Source organism: Biomphalaria glabrata, chromosome 3 (genome assembly GCF_947242115.1).
Source record: "Biomphalaria glabrata chromosome 3, xgBioGlab47.1, whole genome shotgun sequence".
NCBI classification, from domain to species: Eukaryota; Metazoa; Mollusca; class Gastropoda; family Planorbidae; genus Biomphalaria; species Biomphalaria glabrata.
The window spans coordinates 17,752,994-17,778,142 of NC_074713.1; the positions used below are offsets into that span (position 1 = coordinate 17,752,994).

At 35.0% G+C, this 25,149-nt stretch overlaps 1 protein-coding gene across 1 annotated transcript in view; it reads right to left on the reverse strand.

Moving 5' to 3' along the window:
• LOC106057118 (GTP cyclohydrolase 1-like) overlaps positions 1-25,146 on the reverse strand; it is a 59,957-nt gene extending 34,811 nt beyond the window's left edge. The window contains exons 1-2 of the mRNA XM_056023789.1: positions 24,182-25,146; positions 7,498-7,607 (exon numbers count right to left, since the gene is read on the reverse strand). Of these exons, the coding sequence (XP_055879764.1) occupies positions 7,498-7,607; positions 24,182-24,719 (648 nt within the window). The 5' untranslated portion in view covers positions 24,720-25,146. The remainder of the gene's footprint in view (positions 1-7,497; positions 7,608-24,181) is intronic.
• Positions 25,147-25,149: the final 3 nt, after the last annotated feature.

Genomic DNA, 25,149 nt, shown 5'->3' on the forward strand with positions numbered 1-25,149 from the left:
TATATGATCCTTTCATTTCCCAAACTTATCAAGTCACGCACCCTAGACCCCCAAAAAAAAATTACATTCGCCCAACCCTCCTTTTTTGACTAGTAAGAGATTCTCGGGAAGCACTAAAAGTTCCTCCAGCAGACCGCGGAGCCAAGCGTTTTCTCTGATCTTCACAAATGTATTTCCATAACTTCTCCTAGTAAGAAGAAGAAAACATGTCACTTATTTATTTTAATGACTTACACTTTTAAACATTGTTAATAATACCAAATATTCAATACCCAATACTCAAATATGGATGTATAATTTCAATGCAAATATAAAATGGCTTGTCCATTAAGACAAAATAAGAAAAAAAAAAAGACGGCATATGCACCCCCTTATCAGCATATCAAGCACCCGCTAGGTGGGCGACCCAGTTTGAGAACCGCTGACATAAATTGTAGATGAAATAAATCCACTGTGCAATGCACCATCACTTAAACCGTTTTATTTGTAGGATGACAACTGTTAACTTGTTTTGTTCAATCAGCGTAAACAAAAAAGGGCCTTTTTCAAAGATATAATTGGATATTATATTCATTTTGAACAAAAATAGTTTTTAAAAATTAACTATAATCAAAACTACAGGAATCATTCATTTGAAAATACAATGGGCAAATTTTAATTTATAATCCACCACACAATCTCATCCTATTGATAGTCGCCTAATTCTTCTTTTAGAAGCATCAACAATGGTTTGACCAATGTGCACTTGAAAATAACTAAAAAAAAATACAATAAATAATAATACTAAAACACAGCTACTGCAAAAGACGATGATTACAGAGGAGTGGACAATGATGGTATCAGACGAGCAGTGACCAATTGATAGAAAACAATGGTTCACCACGAATACTGGTTGCCGAATACTTATTAATGCTGGGATGAGAAAACTCTTGTAAGTGTGGTTCGTTGTTTTTTTTTAAATAAGTTTTAGACATATCATCAGAAATAAAGATTACGACGCTCTAGTCAAAACCTTCAGCAGGACGGCAGGGGAGGAAAGAGGGTAGATTATTTTGAATTTACGTGAAAAGTTACAGTGGATTTGATAAAACCTTAACTCCCTAGTTTGTTTTTGTTTCTTTTGTATCGCCAAGTTCCAAATCTCGTTTATAAGTATCATTTAAACCAGTGATTCACAAAGTGGTCTATATAGACTCCTAGGGGTCTACGAAGACTTCCAAGGGGTCTATGAAAGTGAAAAATATTATTGGGGGTCTATGAGATGTCCACGATAATAGATTTCATTTAATCAGGTCGTGACTAACTTTTACATCCCATTAATGTAATTCTTTCAAACATTAATATATGATTTGTACCTTAATCAATCATTTAAATATTTATCCTGCTATTCAAACAAAAAATTGTTGTATTTAATCTCTATACTTTTTTTTTAATAGCTTAATTTATTCATATGTAACTGTCTAACAAAAAGAAATATGGGTTGTACAGCAATGATTATTTAAAATTGGGATTCATTTCTTCCTTAATAAACAAGCGGTTGCCTTTTTATGACGATATGATTGGAGGATCATCTGAGACAATGCCACCCTGTCAAAATAGATACAGATTTGAAAAACTTTCGAACACTCAAAGTTAATAATAGACCCACAAAATCTCTCTTCGACATCACATAGAGCAGATGATGGTTTGTGAGAGTCTTACAATATCTCTTTACTTACGCAAAACACAAAAGGTAAAACTAGTCATTTTACCAGCCGTTGTAGTTGTAAAAACTGTTTTACACAAACCTACATCTGATGTTTTTAAAAGAATTTCATTAAACAACAATACAGTTCAAGGGCTGATCGGTGGCATGAGTTATAAAATTAAAAGCTTCTTATGTAATTCTTTGCAAATGACATATATATAGTTTTGGATCAGCGGCGTCACAGGCTTTGACAGGGTAAACGTTGTGTGCTGCATATTTTTCCTTCCAAGAAGCTTTCCCATGTTTGGGTTTAACTGCAAGGCAGCAGAGGTTTGAATTCAGTTTTCCATCAACTAGGTGGGTGGCAAGCCAAGGCTAATGAGCCCTTTCTGCTCGAAGCGTACTGGTTTAGGCGCCACTTACTCATTTTTGCCCCTTCTCCTGTTAGTAAAAAATAGTTCCGTGAAACCAATATTTGAGCGAGACGTGAAAGATCAAGAGATACACTGGAGACTACTCTTTGCAAAAACGTTTACAATGATACTTAAGCCAAATCATTTGATTAATTAATATTTAATGTTTGAATGTCTACTTTATAGAACAACAAATTCCTTTATGAAACATAATATCCGTAGCAACAGATGCATATCCTAAAAAAAAACACATTTCCAGCGCGTTTAGGGGTTCCTGCAGTACATATTAATTGTTATTTTAATTGGTTTAAATTTTAATTTTATCAATAAAAAATAATAGATCTCTATACATTTATTGTAGCTTTAAATAATTTTAATCTCTTCAACTCACTACAGTTAGAAATAAGTTTTTTTAAAAATGGCAATGAATTTGCAAAAAATTGCAAGATATGCAGGGGGTCTACAGAAAACCAGAAAACGTGTCAAGGGGTCTACAAGACAAAAAAGTTTGGGAACCACTGATTTAAACTTACGAGTTTGATACAATTGATTCTTTTCGACCTGTGAATTCTAGTAGCCCTAAGAAAAAAATAAAACGCATTTGCACAATATTACTATGATATGTCTAGCTGTAGATTAAATTGCAAATAGATATAATTTATAACTCTCCCCTTACAGACATTTATTCGTAAACGTTTCCTTCCTATTGAGGTGAGAAAAGAAATTCAAAGACAAGTTTAATACAAAACGTTTCAAAAAGCAAATATAAACTGTAGGGAAACTCAAAAGAGTGATGAAACTCGTTAAAATTTAACTGTGTAGTAAGTTTGGTAGATTGTGTATGAGCGACGCTTTAAAACAACAACAACAAGGTTACAAAGACAGTTTGTGTGGAAACACAAACTCAAAATCGGCACCCGAAGTGGTCCACCCAGGCAGGCTTCAATATTTTCAGAAAGAACATCCGAATGAAATTATATCAAAGACAAATGACATAAGAATGGAAAAAGAAGGTTGACAGATCTTGTGTAGTGCCCCAACGGTCTAGCAGATCAAAGGATAGGTGAAAGTGAATGTAAAGTTAGATGTGAACCTGGCCTAACTAGTTCCCCTTTCAGACCTTGTGGTTTATAGGGCAGATGATGTAAAGTTCATCTGTTTTTGTGGCCTACGGTTAACGAGGGTGACATGTAGCCAGCACAAAGACCATCCACCTTTACTTTTCCCCAACTAATGTCAAGTACCCATTAGAGCTGGGTGGACTCAGAGGCACCCAAGGATTCCGAAGTTGAAAATCCGGGTCTTCACCAGGATTTGAACCCGGGACCCCCGGTTCGGAAGCCAAGCGCTTTACCGCTCAGCCACCGCGCCTCCCCTAGCATATCTGATGTCTTATAATTGATCTAATTGTTTTCAAAAGTTCTTTTTTTTTTTAAATCAAAGCAGTGTTTATATACATGTAGATATTATTCAGCTGAAAGTAAGGTTTCACAACTGCTTTTAATATAAATATGATGTAACGTTTTGGACTATTTGTAAAATTTCATTAAAAAATTAAAACATGCTTAGCCGAAATATTTTTTAAAATATTTATATATATAGATCTATTCATCAATTGTGAATAACATATTCCAATATTTAGCCACTGAATTATATTTTTTTTAATCCTCAGGAAACACATAAATATTTCTGTAAAATGCAGTTTACAAGATTACTATTCGTTTTAAATTATGTATAACTTATAATGCATACTAAATAGATTTTTCTCTTTAAAAAAATAGTAAACATTTGTTTGTGTGTAAATATAGTACTTAGTATAAAAGAACTTACAGAACTTATAAATTTTTGACAAAAAATTTACAACCGTTTGCATAATGTGTTAAAAAATATGGAAAACTGTCGTCCCTTCTAATAAAGAGCCTCAAGTATTTGAGTGTTTAATAGTTAATAGCTGTAAAAGTGGTGTATTTTTTATGAAAAACTGCTTACATACGTGTTTTAAAAATTAGATGTTTCGCTTTGAGAAAAGAAAAAAGTAAGTTGCCCCTGCATCAGAACTTTGAATGGTCTAAAATATTGTCGGATTTTCACTATCTTTTCTAGTTTACGAGATCTAAACGGGACGGACGGACAGACATTTCACACAAAACTAATAGGGTCTTTCCCCTTTCGGGGGCCGCTAACAAAAGCTTATAAATACGGAGATGCTGTTATTATTCTGAACAACACTGACAGATAATAACATTTGAAATGTTTCTACGAGCTCACATATTTTTGACGTCTGTATTCAAACCTGGCCAACATTCATGCATAGGTCAATAAAGGCAGCATGGCTATATGTCGGTATTCATACATACATGATCGAATCAATAATTAGGGGCTAGGACTTTGGCTCACGCGGTGACGCTTTAGAGAAACTATGGGAGTGGGAAGGCAATGAATATGCAGATTGCGGGGCAATCCCGTGATCAGAGGAACTAGTTCCGGAGCAAGATGGGAGATATTTCGGACATAATGACAATACAGCTGTCTAGACTTTGTTAATATTCCGATACAACGGTTGAACAGTATCTCCAACAACAGATTGATTGTAATTACAAAACGGATATTCTCGCACAAAAAGGAACATTGAAATTATGGGAGAAGCAACGGAACAATTATTTTTGGAAACATTCAACAACAGGAAAAAAAAAAAAAAGAAATGCAACACCGAGAAAGTGACTTGTTCAGCAGCCACTGGATGTTACCCATTTGTTTGAACACAATTCTTGTCTAAATAACTTTAACAGCTGTCTTCAACTTGACAACGGAGGATTACCAGCTCCCGTCGCCTCATCGTGGCACCTCCGTGGAAACGTCCGACCGAGGAAGTAGATAGGCTAAGAACGAGAGTTAACATGGCTCCCAGTGAGCTACCACGGTATGCTCTAGCGAGTGTACCTGCACGTCGTGGGGATGTGAAAAAGGCTTGCTAACCAGTCCGAAATCTTCAGAGCCCCGTTCCCAAACGGGGGGCCATACGAGTGGTGATGGTCCCCTCACGGGTGCGATAGGACAGTATAGGCATAAAGTGGGCCCTCAAGTGGGGCTTGGGCCTCCAGCCCCGCATGAGGGGAGGAACTCATGTCGGGGCTTGGATGACCTCGCAACATGACAAGCCGGGTGTGATTACATGATCACCTGGTTGCGGGGGGACTCCTTGCAGAGGAGTTGGTGAAGAGCCAATTTCTCATCCTGGCCACGGGATAAAAGCCTTTCCCGGGTCACAGGGTTCATAAAAGGGATGCGGTCATCTCGAACCATAAAGGACATCTGATTTAACTTGACAAACTCTAAATCCACTGTTCATTGTAGCTATCGATCTCTCGGTAGAAAACTGCTACAAGTCATCTGTTTCAAACGAAGTATTAGCTTATAAAAATGAAATAACAATGATCTGACAAAACAATTCATATCGGCACTACAGAAATAACAATGATCTGACCAAACAATTCATATCGGTACTACAGAAATAGAAAACAAAATTTAAAAAAAAAGGACGCATTTCAGGCAATAGAGAATGTAGGAGTAGGAGTAGGGATGAAAAACGAACCTCACAAACGAATCAACCGAAATAGGAAGTTTATAACTGATCGGTACGAATCAAACTGAAACAAACGGTCTTACGCCAAAAGAACGTAGTCACATGAACACATTTTTCGTTTCAAATAACAGCAAGTATTGCCTTATAAGCAAATGGAATATTTGAGTCTAAAACTGGCGTTGCCGTAAAAGCAAAGACAATAGATTCTTAAAAATCTTCTTACTGAGACTATAATTTGACATTTTGTTATTGTTACTGATAATGGAAGTAATATAAAATTCTCTTATCGCAACGCTGTTACAATTAGCTCTGCGGGTCATACTCTGTGCTGGTGCTGAATGGCCCACTTAGTGACCAAGACTTCCTACGAAGTGGTAGGAAAAAAGGAACTAGAACACCCCCTGAAACAGAATGTAACTACTCGTCGGAATATTCAAAAATGTCCAAACAGACAAACTTGAGCACCTGAACAATGTTAAAGAACAATTGTTGAGTGACGTCGTTAAATGTCTGCATCCATTTCACAAGGCAACTGTCACATAGCCATGTGCCCACATCCCATGATATAAAGCCAATACGACTTGGTCGTCCATTAATCCGTGTAAGATCAATGATTTAGACACTAAGCCTGATTTAATGGCAGCTTTTCTGCCCAGCTTGGATGACAAATATTCCTTTGTACCAACTTTCAGCACTTGTTAAAATAGTTCTCTATTGAGATCGCGAATTTTTTTTATTGGTGGGAAGCGTGGTCGAGAGGCTTAGTGCGCTTGAACTTGGCTTGGCTCGAGGTTCGACACCCGACTCGGGCAGAGTTGTGTTTACTAAGCGCCTAAAGGCAGCACGGAAAACCAACTCCTAGATACCCCCCACCCCCCACCCCCACTGGTCCACAAATGGGATTGGACCAAAGCATCCTGAGCATGCTATAAGCATGAAAGTAGCGCTATATAAAAGCTATAAATATACAAGTAATATGGTAGGAAAAATTAAGTCTTTTCACACATTATGTGGAATCTAAGCACTCAGATAGTACATATAAAGACTTTTTTAGTAAACTCAGTCAATAGCCTCTTTACAAAAAGACTAAAGCTGATCCTGGATCATATAATTTACTAGCAGACTTTAGACAACCGTAACTCATTTGTCTACTGCTGATAGTAATGATACGAGACGGGAACTTGACAAATACTAGGCACTGCTCTTGACTGACTGACTGACTGACTGCGATGCCTTGCGAATTTCGAAAGAGTATGTTGTTGTTGTTTTTAACATTCCGGTGATGGCATCGATTGCTAAAAGTGGCGCCAGTGAACGCGTTATCAGTGTGGAGAGTGACAATGAGCGATTTTAGAGCTAGGCTAAACCCAGAAACATGAAATGCTCACATTTCTCAAGTGTTTAAACTAATACATTGAATTGAACATTAATACATCTACTTAGTTTGGCTATTGCCATATTTCATAACATCGAACTGAAACCAATCTGAACAAACCGAACCATACTCATTGAACCGAACCGAAATCAAAATTAAATCTAGTCGAACCGAACCTGAATGTTATGATATGGCTTCGATTCGAATCTCTAGTTGGGATACCGAATGCAATGTCTGACATGAAAAATACACACTTCTAAATGATTCCAACACCGACTTAACATGAAACAGGAAAATAAAATATTAAAAGTAATAAACACAATCATATGCAGAACACAACGAAGAAAATAGCCCACATTGCTACTGCCTTTAACATTGTTGAAAGTGACCTGTGGTTCGGAGGCCCCTCAGTAATCAGTAAACAAACAAAACTACTTACCTTGCCCATGAAAGGGACCAAATGGTGTTCACACAAGGAGAACATTTCAATGTCTTTTACAATCACCACGTCGTCGTGGTTTTCATCAAACACAGCATCGTTCAAAACATCTGCAAGATAACAATACATCAATGTGAATACATACACAACAGAATAGTATCACACATCAAAGTTAATACATACACAGTGTCTGCAAGAGAATAGTATCACACATCAATGTGAATACATACACAAGAGAATAGTATCACACATCAATGTTCAGACACAAATGCAAATTACTAACACACATTGAAGCTTAACAATGTATAATTTTACAATCCTCAATATACACAAAGTGATTTTAACAAGTTATATATTTTGTATAGTCCTGTAGAAGTTGCATTAGTGTGAATATACTCGGGTGAATCTATAATGAGACGCTGAGCTTATAAATCAGTAACGAATTTCTCGTTAGTATTATATTATAATAATCTATAGATCCACTGTTACCAAAATTGATTCAAAGAAAGCGCGTCCAATCAAATGTGCATTATATTATTTTACTATATTATATTATTTTTATTCTATATCTTTCACAAATCACACGTTGACGCATTTAAGGACAGAGAAAGGTGTAGAGAATAAGAATTGAGAGATGCTAATGACTAATTGCTGAATCCCCTGCTAAGAGATGCAGCAGAATTACAGATTTCATCACCATTTGGGAACAACCGATTCACGAATCTTGAGAACATTTTATTGGTCCAAACAAATGGAAATTGGCCACCTCTGCTCTACGACTATACCAATCTATACATAGATGCAAACACGAACAATACTCACACATACACAAACACACGACCAGCGCCTAATGAATTAGGCTTCTATGTACTTCTCGGTGACTAGCAGTGACCTTGAAACACCCTGACTGAAAGTGGTAATGCCAGGACCGATATTAACACCCAGTCCGGCCCCGCATGGCTCTATGATCACTTTACCAAGGTATGTTACACTGAAGTCACTTTGTGGTCACCTTGTGATCTATTCTTGCACTCACAGGTAGCCAAGCTAGTGTTCCCAGGAGTGCAGTAGCAGAACCGCGACTTGTTTTGCATAGAACATAGTTTGGTTATCATTTTATTTGGATATCAGCAACTGGCACACAGACCATGCCAAGAGAAATGTATGGATTAAGGTAAGTCGCCTGTGTTGCTGCCTAATCGTAGGCAGACCCCCGTTCAAAAGGGGGGGGGGTAACTCTGAAACTCTACTTCAAAGAAATTGCCAAAAAGACATAGTTTATGAGGGGCTTCCAAAATCAAAGCATGAAAAACGAGATCCGCGAAGAATGTTGAAATGTATTTCTAAATAAATGAGATCGGAAGAGCGATCAACAATTCTATGAATGACCCCTCACCATTTAGTCCCAGCAGAGACACCATGAGCTAAGGAAAATACTTTGATTTCGTTTAAGATGCGAGTCTGTTGAAGATAAGAATGAATGTAAAAAGATGTAAGCAAAGACTAGCCAGAAATGTACTTCGCTAACAATCCTACCCTAAAATCTCCAGCGAAATGGATGATGATGAAGACGATTGGGACTTATTTAATGCTGGTCAAAACGAAAGTTGTTTCTTTTTTTTTTCCTTATTCGTAATTTTAATTTTAAATATTTGATAAAGATAGCAATGAAATAATATATACATTGTAAGAACAAAATACAAATAAATAAAACAGGATAGTGGCTTATTACAGACTTACATTAAAAAGAACCCTGGTCGTGCGGTTTGAGCGCTGGACTGTCGTTCGGACTGGTCGATGGTCCCGGGTTCAAACCCTGCCCGCTCCCATCCCCCGTCATCCTGCAGGAGGTTCGGACTAGGAGAACATCCAAAACATGTACAACATTCAAACTTGTTCTCTTATTAAACAACAACAAAAACAACAAAAAAACAAACTATACAAGAGGGAGTGCAGTGGATGAGTGGTAAAGCACTTGGCTTCTGAACTGAGGGTTCCTGGGTTCGATTAAGACTGGTATCCAAGTCCACCAAGCTCTAATGGATACATGGCAATAGTAAGGAATAGGTAAAGGCGGTTTGGGGATCCATGGCTGAATGGTTAAGTCATGGGTTTGAATCTCTGTGAAGACTCAGATTAAAAATTTTTAGATTTTTGGGTGCCCCTGAGTCCACCTAACTCTAATGGGTACCTGACTTTCGTTTTGGAAAGTAAAGATCGTTCGTTGTTGTGCTGGCCACATGATGCACTGGCCAAAGAATCAAATGACCTTAACATCATCTGCCCTATAGACTGTGAGGTCTGAAATGGGATTTTTTTTCAAAAGGTGGTTGGTTGTTGTGCTGGGTACATGACACCCTCGCTAACCATGGGGCACATAAACTGATAAACTTTATCATCTGCCCTATAGATTGCAAGATATGTAAGGGAAATTTTACTTTTTTAAAATCAAAATAAGAATCTAACAAAAGTAATAAAATATGGTGCATTCTCCTTAAAACTATCTTATCTTATATAATACAGACGTTACTTCAAAAAAGAAGATGATTACGTCCTACGCGTCATGCATTTAGTCATGCATATTAACCAATGACTTAAATTCTGCCAAGTCACTGGTTTTCCTGGCTAGCTCAGGCAACCCATTCCATGCTCTAATAGCACTAGGGAAGAAGGAGTATTTGTACAAATTTGTCCTAGCATATGGGACGAGGAATGTGCCTTTATCTTTGTGTCTTTCAGAGTATTTTATTAAATTTTGTTTTTGTATTTGAAGATTATGGTTCAGTGTTTTATGTATGATTGCTACTTTACTTTTGAGCCTTCTGTCCTGAAGGCTTTCTAAATTTAGTGATTTTACTAAAGGTGTTACTCTAGTCAAATGTGAATATTCGTTTGTTATGAATCGCACTGCTCTATTTTGTGTCTGTTCTAGTTTCTTAATGTTTTCTTGAGTTGAGGGGTCCCAGACGGAGGATGCATATTCTATTATTGGCCTAACCAAAGTTAAATAACATTTTAGTTTTATGTTCTTATTTGATTTATAGAAATTTCTTTTAATAAATCCTAATGCTTTGTTTGATTTTTTTGTAGTTTCATCAATATGTGGATTCCATGACAGTTTTTCATTTATTATAACACCTAGGTATTTTGCGTTTTTAGTCTGTGTTACTGGTTTGCCATGAATAAGATAAGTGGAATTAATTTGTTTTAGTTTTTTTGTTACTCTTAATAACTGACATTTTTCTGGGTGGAAAGACATGCTCCAATTTGATTCCCATTTCTGTAATTCATCTAATTCTCTTTGTAAAATATCTGTGTCTTGTGTTGTTTTTATTGTTCTATATATTATGCAATCGTCTGCAAATAATCTGACTTTTGTTCCTGAACTAATGCAATTTGGTAAATCATTTATGTAAATTAAAAATAGTAGTGGACCCAAGACTGTTCCTTGAGGTACACCTGAGTTTACTGTTATTGGTGTTGATTTAGAGCCATTTATTATTACAGTTTGTTCTCTCCCTATCAGAAAGTCCTTAATCCACTGATGCAGTGGACCATTAATGCCGAAATATTTTAATTTTTTAAGCAAACTATGGTGGTGAACTTTGTCAAAAGCCTTAGAAAAATCTAGTAAGATAGCATCTATTTGTTCACTATTATCTAAACCTTTTGAAAAATCATCAATTAGTCCTATTAGTTGTGTTTCACATGATCTATATTTCCTAAAGCCATGTTGGTATGGTGTGAGGACATTTTGTTTGTCTAAGTGGTTTATGATGTTGCTACATATTATGTGTTCTAGGATTTTACATGTGATGCTGGTAAGTGATACTGGTCTGTAGTTTCCTGGGTCAGATTTTTCTCCTTTTTTAAATAGGGGGGTGACATTAGCTTCTTTCCAGTCCTTTGGTACTCTGCCCTGGTTAAGTGAAGCCTGAAAGAGTATTTTGAACACTGGGGCTAACTCATTACTTAGTTCTTTGAGTAATCTAGCTGGAATACCATCAGGTCCAGAAGCTTTATTTGGTTTGGTGTTGGCTAATAGTTTTTGAATTCCATTTTCTTGTACTACTATATCTTCTATGTTGTCTACTTGGTTCAAATTCAGTAATATGTCTTTGTCTCCTGGGGCTGAGAATGCTGATGCAAAGTATTTGTTTAGGATGTTTGCTTTAGTTTCATTATCATTATGTATTATGTTATGTTCATCTTTTAATGGCGCTACGCCTGTTGTTTCCATTTTCTTAGACTTAATGTATGACCATAGGTTTTTGTTGTTATCTTTAGATATTACATTGTTTATGTATTCACTCTGCAGCTGTCTGCTTACTTTTTGGGTTAAGTGTTTAATTTTTATATACTTTTTGTAAACTCTTTCTGCATTAGTTTCTTTAAATTTTCTATATAGGTTTTCCTTCTGTTTACAAAGCTTCTTTAGTTTATTATTAAACCAGCATTTATTTATTTTGTTTGATGTGTATTTAGTTGGTATATGATTTTCTATAATGCTTTTAAGATGGTTTTTAATGAAATTCCAGAGGTCATCAACTGGTTGGTTAATGTCTTTTTCTAATAAGAATGTTTGTTGAAAGTTTAATGCAGCTTGGTGTAGTTGTGTTAGGTTACATTTATTCCAGAGTAAGATTTTTCTTTTGGGTTTTGTATTGGCTACTGCTTTTATCTGACTGTGTATTTTTATGATCTCATGGTCTGATAGACCAGGGATAATATCATAATCAACTACTAATCCAGGTCTGTTGGTTAAGAAGAGATCTAATGTGTTGTTTAATCTAGTTGGCTTTTTAATGATTTGATCTAAACTTAGGTTGTGTAAAGTTTCTATGAGAAGCTCATTTATGTCCTTAAGGTTTTGGTGTTTATCTATGGTTAGTGTTTTCCAATTTATATCAGGTAGGTTGAAATCACCCATAATCCAAAAAACTGCATTTTTATTTGTCTCTTTAAGTGTAGTAATCTGATTACATAGTTCCTGCATGTATTCTAAACTAGAATTTGGAGGTCTGTAAATGCTGCCTATTATTAGGGTGTGAAGGTTTAAAATGTTGGCAAAAAAAAGCAACATCAATTAAATATTCTTAATTCCCTTTGTAAAACTTACTGAGAAGAACATGCATGTTGTTCCCTCATAAGTTTCTTGACAGAGGAAATCTTGTTTATATTAGATTTGAATTAAGCAAATAAAGAAAAAAATTATAATCATTATTTCAAATGGTTGTATCTAAACCTTATGAATTATTTTTCAGTTATAAGTATATTGAAATGAATGGATAATCATGAAATTGTTAAATAATTGCTGCTATCATTCCATTGACTAAAGAACCATAATTTTTTTATAAATTAATTTCAAAATGATCTTTTTCAAGCATAGAGTTCACATAGATCTTGAGTGAATTTTTTTTTTATTTGACTAATGCTTCAATTTTATTGTATCATTAGTTTTTTATTTTTATTACCCAGAATAATTAAAAAATGAGTACACTATTTTCATGTAATAATGTAACTTGGTATTCACACATCAAAATGCGCTATAATCTTTAGGCCATATAGATTTGTATAAATATAAATTAACTCGTTTAAATACATTGTAAATGTATATTGTTTGGATAAGAATAAAGTTTTTCTGTAGACAATTATTGTTCAAGATTTGTTGATGCTCCTGCTTAATCAATTATATATACAGGTCATTAGTTTTAACACGCGACTGGCACAAGAAAAACTGGTCCCCCCCACTTCCGTTACATAGATGTAATAAAACGTGACCTCAACTCAGTGAACATCAATACTGACAATGAGAAGACATAGCTATAGACCGCACCAGATGGAGAGAGACAGTGACCAAGAAAGCTATGGACAGTGAAAGTACATGGGTCTCAGCTCAGGAAGAAAAACGTACAATCCGAAAAACGGCCAGCTCCTCTACCACCGAAGCAAAAGCCACCTTAACCTGCGATATTTGTGGACTGGAGTGTCTCTCCAAAATAGGGCTCCACAGCCACATGAGGAAATGTGCTCTGAGATGAACCATACGACTGAAGGAGGCCAATGATGATGATGATGATACAGGTCATTAGTTTTAACAAGTCATAAATATAATAAATAAATGACAGTACAAGTTTTTGAATGAAAATTTGTTATTATTTCAGCTGCTTTAGGCCTACATCAATGTGAGGTACCAGTACTTTGATTGTGTCATTTAACAATTTAAAGCAACATTTTGAAATGAATAGTGTGTAGAATTGACAGTAAATACATTTAAGTGATGGGCTGTGATCTGCATGAATTGAAAGCTGATCATGTATTGAATTTGTGTTTTTGATCTTTACTTCAAGTAAATGTTAATGAGCAATTAATTTTTAATGAATAAATAATTTAAAAATAAATACAAAGATACCATAAACATCTACTTTAGTTTAATTTTTTTTTTCATCAGAACAGAATTTCCAACTTTGCATTCTTAAAATAAAATATAATTTATTTAGAGTAGAGTCAGAACACAAAATCATAGTTTTGAAATTAAGTAAATTAAGCTAAAGTGTGATCTCTTATAAACATTCGTATACAGACTACACACAATTTAATTATTATTTTTCATCAAATTGCAGGAGCTAGTATATGTACTTATGCATATTTGACAAAAAAAAACCTTAGTCAATGAAATAGAAATACTAGTAAATGAGATAAAAGTAAACTAAATATCATCAATGCTATTGAAGCCACACTTGTTTCATTTTATCTTGTTTGGTGGACTGCAATTAAAGTTGCTATAAATTTTACTGATCGTCTTAGCTGAAATGCCAGTGTCGTCTCTTTGAAACCGAAGCTTATTTTCTTGGTAACTGGAAATACAGATATTTGGAGTTTCATTTTAAACACCTATACTTTCCGAAATGGCCTTCCGATAGGCAAAACCTATTTGCCTAACATGTCATATGCACATAAAGAGGTACCACAGAAATGCTTTAAAGACAAGCTTAGGCGCCAACTTGCTTTAACTGATATAGAATAAGAGAGCACCTGGTTGCATACAGCTTCAGAAAGAGACAGCTGGAGGTCACTTACAAAGGTGTGGTATACACCAATGAAAATTAATTGCCGAGGGTAGACGGCAAAAAGAAAAAACAACTGATTCTACCACAGGTGGACAATGGTTATGCCTGTGCTCAGTGTGGCATAATATGTAGGTCACAGCTGGGGCTGAGTAGCCACTGGAAACATAGCATTCCTCATAAGTCTTCGGAATCAAAGACAAGCCTATCATTTTTGTAGCGTAGTTTGTAGCTTCTGTAAATGCATGAAATGCCGTCACAAATGACACAAGACCTCTGTGAGTTTGATGGATTATAAACATCTTACTTCTTTGCCTTATATTAAATGGTCCTTCTGTCTGTTCCACTAGGTACTTGCGTTTATCTAAATATCATTGATATATCGTAACATGTCATCAAAATAAAAACTAGAATCTCTGCAACTGGTTTACAAGTCAGAAGTCATCAATAACACTTGCCATTTAAAAAAAACAAACAATATAGATTAGTCAAATTAGTGACTGATTATTCGATTCATTTAGGCCTATAAATTTTTTTTATGTGAATATATAATGATCCTTTACACTTTGTGACTTTACTAGTAGATCTATACTTTGGAGTAGACTTGTTTGTTGAGCTAAAGTCGGAAGTACACATTGAGTTTTACTGTGATCTAGTAATCATCTAGATCTAGAAGTAGAGTCTAGTCACTACTAGTAGAAGAGAGAGTATCTGTCATATCGTGATCAGTAGGCGGCTGAATTTTTATAAATCTATTCCATGACAAAAACCATGGCTAGATTTAGATCTACTGGTCTACACATCTAGATTTAACTAGAATTAAACTAGAAAACTGAATTAGAGAAGTAGCTTTCTGGATCTAGAACTAGAATCTATATAATTACTAATATTAGATCTAGTTGCGTCAAACGCTTAATTTTTGGTTGTTGTTTTTAATAAATGCACATAAAATACATTGTATTTTGGCAATAAAAATACCCAGTTGGTAGTCAAGTAATTCTAATAATTGATTAAAGAATGACTCCATCAGTATTTGTTTATTTACATCTGTATCATATGACTTATTATTTATACTTATTTTATATCATTCGTCCAAGAAAATCTAGCTCTAGATCTATTTCATTTTAGATTAGGCTATAGTTTTTTTGTTGTTTTTTTTTTGTCATTTTATTTAGGCTACAATGTTACTAAGATTAACTTTTTCTTTGTTTCCCACGAGACGTGTATGCCTATAGCCTAGTCCTTTCGATAATAATAATAAAAAAAACCTATTAGAAATGCGTAGCTTGGAGTGTCAAAACTGTATTAGGCCTCCTATTTTTATTTCGTGCAATTTAGTATATCGTAACAAATACGCATTTAGCGGAACGGTAGACAGGTCTTCATCCAGATTTAGTGTAAATAAACCAAACACAGAAACACTGAAAGATAGTATTTTCGAAATTTAGATTCTATTTTTTGGAAAAAAAGTGGCATTTTATAGGGTGATCGAAAAAAAACAAACTTTTGTGACGATCTCTTATTCAGGGAAATTTGATCTATTTTATCAGATGGTCAGAAAATGGATAAAGTTTTTACAGATCTAATAAAATATAGAGTAAGGAAGTTTTACTCTCAATGCAGGTCAATCCAAGTGACTCTCGGAGTAAATTTCTTCTTTGGCATCATCATCGATTTTTCAAAATGGTTGTTCTGTTGTCACAGATTAATAATAAATTACTGTAGACGTTACTAATTAATAATGATAATAACGAGACTGTCTTTATCAAGGTAGACATATATAACTAACTTTTATTTCCGTCCGATTCTTTGCTTTCGCATAAAACATAAACAACAAACAATGACGTAATATCTTCTAATATTAGCACATCCTTCCTTTTGAAGCTATTATCACATCCTTCCTTTTAAAGTTCTTAATACTTATATTTACTAGGAATTTTGACAACTCGACCACTTCTGGTTGTCTTGACCGGCACAGCAAGTTCTCTAGATGTTGGTTTATAATTGTCTGTTTCGTTTGTTCTAACAGTTTGCTGTTCATTGTCTTCGTCGGTGTCATAGTACCCAGAGATGTCTTCTTCGTAGCTCTTGTTTAAAAACCATTGTATGTTTTCCCATCATTTGTCTTTATGATGTAAGATCTGGGTGACGGATTTTTCTTAATGACGACTGCTTTCTGCCATGTTTGTCCTAGAGGAACTCTCACCTTCTCCCCGACAGAGTAGTCTTTAGGTAACCTTGCTTTTGAATCGTATTTCACTTTGCTTTTCCTCTGTCGTTCGTTGAGCAATGTCTCTGCATTTTCAGCTACCGATGGTTTCAATAGTTTGGGATTAGTTGGAATGATGTCCCTAAGACTTCTACTCATCAGCAGTTGTGATGGCGAATAAAGCAGTCCGCTTATCGGGGTATTTATCCCACTTCTGACACCATGTTCTGTTGTCACAGATTAATAATAAATTACTGTAGACGTTACTAATTAATAATGATAATAACGAGACTGTCTTTATCAAGGTAGACATATATAACTAACTTTTATTTCCGTCCGATTCTTTGCTTTCGCATAAAACATAAACAACAAACAATGACGTAATATCTTCTAATATTAGCACAATGGTATGGTGCGCGAAAAAAGATGCGCGACAGCACTTCGACTCTCTTTGCCTTTGTAAAAAACTCGAAGCTGGTGTTCCATTAGTATAGTTCCATGGTTAGATGTTTTATGGGTATTGTGCAGAGCTGTAGTTTATGCGATAATATGAGTAAACTACTTATTAATTGTTGTTATAAATTATGTCCAACTTATATGCATGCTAAATAGATTTTTTCTCTTTTAAAAAAAGTAAACATTTTTGTTTTTGTAAATGTAGTAGTTGGTATGATAGAACTTACATAACTTAGCAATACAAATGTTAAAAAAAAAATTTTTTTGACAAAAAAACTAAAACCATTTGCATAAATTTGTTTAAAATATGGTAAATAGTCATCTCCACTACTAAAGAGCCTTCCGTGTTTGTTACTATTAATAGTGAATAGTACTAAAAGTGGTGTATTTTTATTAAAACACTGCTTAGAATTATTGTTTTCAGAAAAGAAAAAAGTAGCAGTTGCATCAGAACTTTGAATGGTCTAAAATATTAAGATGTCGGATTTTCACTATCTTTTCCAGTTTACGAGATCTAAACGGGACGGACGGACGGACAGACAGACATTCCACACAAAACTAATAGCGTCTTATCCCCTTTCGGGGTCCGCTAAAAAAAAAATTGATTCGTAATTTCAGCCAAGCCTTGGAATAGAAAATTGCCTCCAAATATAGACTGCATGCAAGACAAACGACTTTTTATTGTTTGACGTCTGCTTGGCAGCGGCAAGTGACATGGTCCATTAAGAGCCCGTCTCGGACCCTCATCTTTGATCAATAACATTATTGGAGGGGGAATCTAAACCGTAAGGCTCCATGTTAGGGAACAGTGTGTGTGTGTGTGGGGGGAGGTATGGGCGTCACTTCATTGCCTTCTCAACTTCCTCGCGCCAAATGCACGTCATGTGTTTATTGAGTATGTCCCTCTTTTGATTCATGCATTAAAAGAGAGAACAATTGAAAAAAAAAATGAAGCTGTTAAACTAAAATAGTATTGAAGAGGACGGAATAGAAGAAAATAGAGGAGGGGGGAGGAGAGGGAATGTGTATATTATAGTATATATAAATAACTAGGCTGGCTCTGAACGAGTATTTTTTTCTCGTTAAATTAACTTGTTTTCAATTTATTATTATTATTATTATTATTAAGGATAAACTAGGAGTGTGTGTTTGTGGTCTCTTCAAGGTTCAAAATTATATAATCCTTTTAATCACCCATAGACTTGTAGACAATAAATCTATCATGATGCTAGCACTCATTCATTCCGATGTATATGTTCTTATGAAGTAAGCACATTTTTTTTAAAGGACTCTTGTGTGTTAATATCTGTAACTCCTGATTACCTAAGAACTAATGACAGTCGTTAATTTTCTTATTAGAAGCGCCCACACAAATTAGTGTCGTTCACGGAAAATTACTCCCTCTGGCCTAATTATTATTATTACATTAATTTTGTCCCCACAATATGTCCAGGTCAGTCCAGGATGATCATGAAAAAGCAACTGATAAAAAAAAAGTTGCGCACAATAAATTTTTCTCCAATAACGAAAGTCATAACAATGTTTTGTTTGTTATTCTTGTCATAGCAATGTTTTGTTTGTTATTCTTGGCATAGCAATGTTTTGTTTGTTATTCTTGGCATAGCAATGTTTTGTTTGTTATTCTTGTCATAGCAATGTTTTGTTTGTTATTCTTGGCATAGCAATGTTTTGTTTGTTATTCTTGTCATAACAATGTTTTGTTTGTTATTCTTGTCATAGCAATGTTTTGTTTGTTATTCTTGGCATAGCAATGTTTTGTTTGTTATTCTTGGCATAGCAATGTTTTGTTTGTTATTCTTGTCATAGCAATGTTTTGTTTGTTATTCTTGTCGTAGAAATGTTTGTTTGTTATTCTTGTCGTAGAAATGTTTGTTTGTTATTCTTGTCGTAGAAATGTTTGTTTGTTATTCTTGTCGTAGAAATGTTTGTTTGTTATTCTTGTCGTAGAAATGTTTGTTTGTTATTCCTAGTCGCGGATGCTAATGAGCTTTTGGTGGAACTTTGTGTGAGTAAGACCGACCAAGCATAGTCTGATTTGTTTTTATTATTCCCAGTTATCTACAGAGAGAGAGAGAGAGAGAGAGAGAGAGAGAGAGAGAGAGAGAGAGAGAGAGAGTGAGAGAGAGAGAGAGAGAGAGAGAGAGAGAGAGACGAGCCATAATAAAAGAAACTCCATTTCACCAAGCTACTGCCTACAATACTACAGGTCCTCTCCCTGAATAAATATAGAGACAGTGTTGTGGTGAGTGATCGTTTTGCTCTTTGTTCTACATTCCATAGACTTGTGACTAAGATAAAATCCAATTTGGCAACTAATAAAGACCATGGTAACTAATGAAGCACACATGCATCAATGAGGAGCATGGAACTAATTAGTTTTAAAGGAACGTCAAATAAATTTAAGAAAATGAGAACAAATATGGAGTGAAGAACAACGAACGACGAGCCTAAGAACTAATGAAGAACAAAGAACGACGAGCCTAAGAACTAATGAAGAACATAAGAACGACGAGCCTAAGAACTAATGAAGAACAAAGAACGACGAGCCTAAGAACTAATGAAGAACAAAGAACGACGCACCTAAGAACTAACGAAGAACAAAGAACGACGAACCTAAGAAATAATGAAGAACAAAGAACGACGCACCTAAGAACTAATGAAGAACAAAGAACGACGTACCTAAGAACTAACGAAGAACAAAGAACGACGAACCTAAGAACTAACGAAGAACAAAGAACGACGCACCTAAGAACTAACGAAGAACAAAGAACGACGAACCTAAGAAATAATGAAGAACAAAGAACGACGGACCTAAGAACTAACGAAGAACAAAGAACGACGAACCTAAGAACTAATGAAGAACAAAGAACGACGAGCCTAAGAACTAATGAAGAACATAAGAACGACGAACCTAAGAACTAATGAAGAACAAAGAACGACGGACCTAAGAACTAACGAAGAACAAAGAACGACGAACCTAAGAACTAATGAAGAACAAAGAACGACGAACCTAAGAACTAACGAAGAACAAAGAACGACGAACCTAAGAACTAATGAAGAACAAAGAACGACGAGCCTAAGAACTAATGAAGAACATTAAAAAACAAGCATAAGATTGATAGATAGATAGATAGATAGATAGATAGATAGATAGATAGATAGATAGATAGATAGATAGATAGATAGATAGATAGATAGACAGACAGATAAAGAGTGTGTGTGTTTGACTCTTAAAACATGCCTGCATCTGGCTCACCTGACCAGCTCAACAGAAACACAACAATCAAATCTATTCACAGTAATCCATTTCGCTGTAACAATAATCAATTAATTCTTTTGTTAGGGCTTCACCTACATACCTGGGACGCTAATCGGCATGATTATCATGTGTTCGTTAGTTCAGAAATTAGCAGGCCTATATTAATACATAAACGCTGTATGGTACAGTGTCGTATAAAGACAGGGATCAACGTTCAAAGCGCACATAGCATGATGGGATAGCACATATTTTTTGTTAAAACTCAAGTAATTATTGTATGCCATGAATAAAACATCGATCTAAACGTTGAAATACTATTCCTATAGAAATATATCTTATACATGTTCTGCGACAATACATTGGGTGTACACAAAAAGTCACTACGATGTTCTGGTTGTCAGTATGGAGAGGTCGTCAAAACAAAAATGCTTCTAATATGACATTTGGTGGCTGGATATTTAGTTTTCATTTCTTCACAAATGATGATTACTAGGTCGTATCCCAAACCTCATGCAGGTCGGCTGCTGGCAAGCTTCGACCAATGGGCCATCGAGACGACAGTACGGAGCGCATATCAGACCACAATTTATCTATAGATAATGTTTTGTTTACCATAATAGGCACCCCAACATCAACTGAGATGTTTTCCCAACACCGCCTGAGATGTTTTCCAAACACCACCTGAGATGTTTTCCAAACACCACCTGAGATGTTTTCCAAACACCACCTGAGATGTTTTCCAAACACCACCTGAGATGTTTTCCAAACACCACCAGAGATGTTTTCCAAACACCACCAGAGATGTTGTATTTCAAACGAAATGAATAGGTACGAAAATTAAGCCCTCTACTCGAATCTAGAGAAGGCCCCCTCCCCCCCCACCCCCCAAAAAAAAAATAAATAAAAAGAATGGGTTTAGTTTACAACTAGATCTCTACCGAAGCTTGAGTTAAAAAAAAAAAAAAGAAAAAAAGAAAAAAGAAGGAAGTGGTCAAAGCAAAATAAGACAAAAAAAAAAAACAAAAAAAACTAGATTCCATCTTTAAAAACACACCAACACACACGCAAGCATGCAAGGGGAATGTTAGGACTTTTTTTTTATTACAATTCTATTCAGCTTGCAAATTCATCGACAAAACCTTGATGGCAAAACCTGGACATGGTTCTCGAAAATGGCTCTATAGTGATTTTCCAAGAAAATTGACAGTTGGTGTATTAGCTATTTGGCCACAAGTTTGACCGTTATATTTTTTCAAAGTATAAAATAAAACTTGTCGAGAGGACTAGACAATCTTTATTTGGAACAGACTACGGCGTCTTCGGTTCTTTCTGCAAGTAGAACCTCATCAATAAAGAGCTTAATAGATTAATAGATGTTCAGGAACATTTGGCGCCCCGTCCTCTAAGTCTCGATCATTAGAATTTTATTGGAGATTTTCACAATTAACTAAACAATATTAAGAACGCTAGAACTAAGTAAAAGTTACAAACAGACGAGCTTTAAAAAATGGACTATGCAGTGCAAAAATATAACCTACGACTTTGGAAAAACATAGCTTATCAACACTTCCCTTGTAGTGTACACTGGATACTATTTATATGTTTTCTGTCGTGTATGAAAATCTCTAATCAGTGGTGTAGCTAGGGTGGGGGAGGAGGGAGAATTTGAAAATTTCCCGCCCCCCCCCCAATGAGTGCTTTTAACATAAACAATTTAAATATTACGCAAAATGCAGGCGCTCCCAAAGAGGTCAAGCCCACGGGCTCCCAAACGATGACAAATTCCCAGCCATGCCCATGTCTCTGATATACTCTGATTGGAAATTTGGGCAGGGTAAAAAAAATGTTAAAAGCAATGGTATCCCAAGTCTCACAAAGAAAGCGTGGTCGAGAGGCTAAGTACTCCTGAACTTGGCTTGGCTACCTATGAAGAGGGCTCAAGGTTCGACACCCGGCTCAAGCAGAGTTTTGTTTACCGAGCGCCTAAAGGCAGCACGGAAAAACCTTCTCCCACATACCCTCTACTGGTCCACAAATGAGATCGGACCATAGCATGCTATAAGCATTAAAGTAGTGCTATATAAAAGCTATAATTTAAGTTTTTATTTTCAGAAGCCTACACATAAAAAATACATTATTTTAAAAAAAAAGGGTCTCCCCTTCCCTACATTGCATGGCTATTCACATCACCCTCATAGTTAAATGTTTGTATCCCATACACTGCCTTTAATTCCATAATTTGAGAACCATTTAATGTTATCATTGAACAGTTCTAAAAAAAAATGGGGGGGGGGGGGGGAGGGGGGAAAATTCAGACTGTTAACTAACTTTATTATGAGAGCCCTGTATACCTTAATTAAAATGAGTGTAGTAAAAGTAAATTTAATAGGGAAAATAAATTTAATGAATGAAATTAAATACATTTTTATGAAAGCTAAGAATGAAACTTGAATCAAACTACTTTCATTTTCTTTCTATTTCACATTAATCACCACAAAGAGTCCAAGAGCAAGCAAAAAACTTTTTTCCTTTACATTTTTAAACAAATATTGATAAAAAAATGTTTTTCATGCAATCAATGGTATTACACTTTTAACAACTAGATTGGTGTTTTTCAGAAGACCTACTTTTGATAAGACCAAACTTTGTACTTTACTGATCATTTTATTTCACTGAAAATGTGTCAGTGAAGCATGCTTTGGATTCCAGAGAAGCTTTAGAACAATCTAACACAAGTAGCAAAACATTAAACAATTAAAGACACACTAGGACAGAAGATTAGAAATTAGAATAAAGATAACACAAAAAAAAAAAATTCAATCATAATTGAAAAATACAAAGACAAAGTAAATACTTATAAAGATAAAACATTTCTTTTTCCATTTGCTAGTACAAACAGATTAAAAATCCCTTTCTCAAAGTATATTTAAAAGAAAAGCAATGTGATTTATTAATTTGTACCATTAACAGGTTACACACAAGGATATGTATAAGATGTAATTATACAAAACATCTGTATATATGAAATATATAGTGTAATAGGCAGGTTACACATTGAAAATAAAATAATTTTAACAAATGTTTTTGATTTATAATAAACAAAAGATATGGTCATTGTAATTGTATTGTACCTTGAAATATTCTAGCTAGAAATATTCTTCAAGGTACAATATAATTACAAGTATATATGAAGCAAAAATATTGGGAGCTTTTTCTTAAAATACTAGTTATGGCAGTTAATTTATAGATGTTACAAAGAAAAATATTTTATGAAGGCTACATAATGTTGCATTATGTGAATTCTTCACACTAATATAGTAATACACATATTTTATGAGAAGAGGAATAATAAGCTTAGTAAACATAAACAAATAAAACTATAAGGGAAATGGAAAAAGGGAAACATTTTTTGGGGGGAGGGGAACACTTTCTTCTGCATTTTGTGTGTATATGAAATGTTGATTGTCAAGATAAGCTGTCATTGAATTTTAAAGGGTTAACAATTTAATGGGGAAAAAATGACAGCCTGGTTGGTTATCTAGAATAGTTGTAAATTCAGATTTGTTAGAATGCATAAAGTGAAATTCTTTTCATGTAATGAATATATACTGTATTTTTTTTTTATACATTCTCTAAATTTTTATGCAAATACACTAGTAAAAAAAAAATTACCTGCAATATTTTCTTTGTAGCCCTTAGTAAAAAACATCATAGCTTTAGCAGCTCTTTCTGGTGTCTTGAGCAGCCCTTGTCGAGATGGATTCTCTCCTAAATGTTCAAGAATTTTTTTATACTGAACAGCCATGTCACTGGCAATGTCATCATCACTGTAAGAAATTTTTGCCAGGGGTTTTTCCTTAAGAGTAACAATTTCATTTTCACTGTCCTGATCTATAGCTTCTGTGATTTTTACATCGTCAGCTGTGTCTGTAATGTTGTGGTTAACCTCATTATGAAGATCGTGACCGTTCGTGTGTAAATGTCTAATGTCTTTAAGTTTTGAATCAGCTTTAGCCTTAGAGCTGTACGAGTCTAATGAAAATGATCGTACCTTAGCGTCAGAAATAGCACTGTGAGTTTTAGTTGACATTTCCAGGTGATGGTCTTCGTCCCCAGATAAACTTGTATGTCTGACAGCTGTTATACGGCGAAGTGCCTCGACTAGTTCTAGATCAGGATTAGGAACGGTCGGTCTTGTGTGATCTGTCATGGTTGTGTTCTCAAGCTTATATAGAACTACAAAAAATATGATTAGGGGGCAAATTAAAACAACATGCAAGATGTGGCTTCCCTAACGACAACACCAGCTCACTCGCAGAACACACACGAGATGGTCAAGTGTTTATAGCTATTAATAGATTTCTATTCGCAATCGAAACACTCATTGGCAGAACGGATACACACCTTTTTCATGATTGGATACGTCGAAGTTATTCCCCTGTAATAAAAAGCCAGATATTTTACTGTTGTATGTCAAAAGCCTATTTCATGAACATAAAGCCACAGTGCATTTATATTTACGCTTTGAGTGTTATTTTACAAAGCCTAAAATAAACTTTTGTAAAATGTTTAGCTTGATATTTACATGAAAAAGAATGTATTTCTCAATAATAAGAATATAGATCTAGGCATCGATCTGT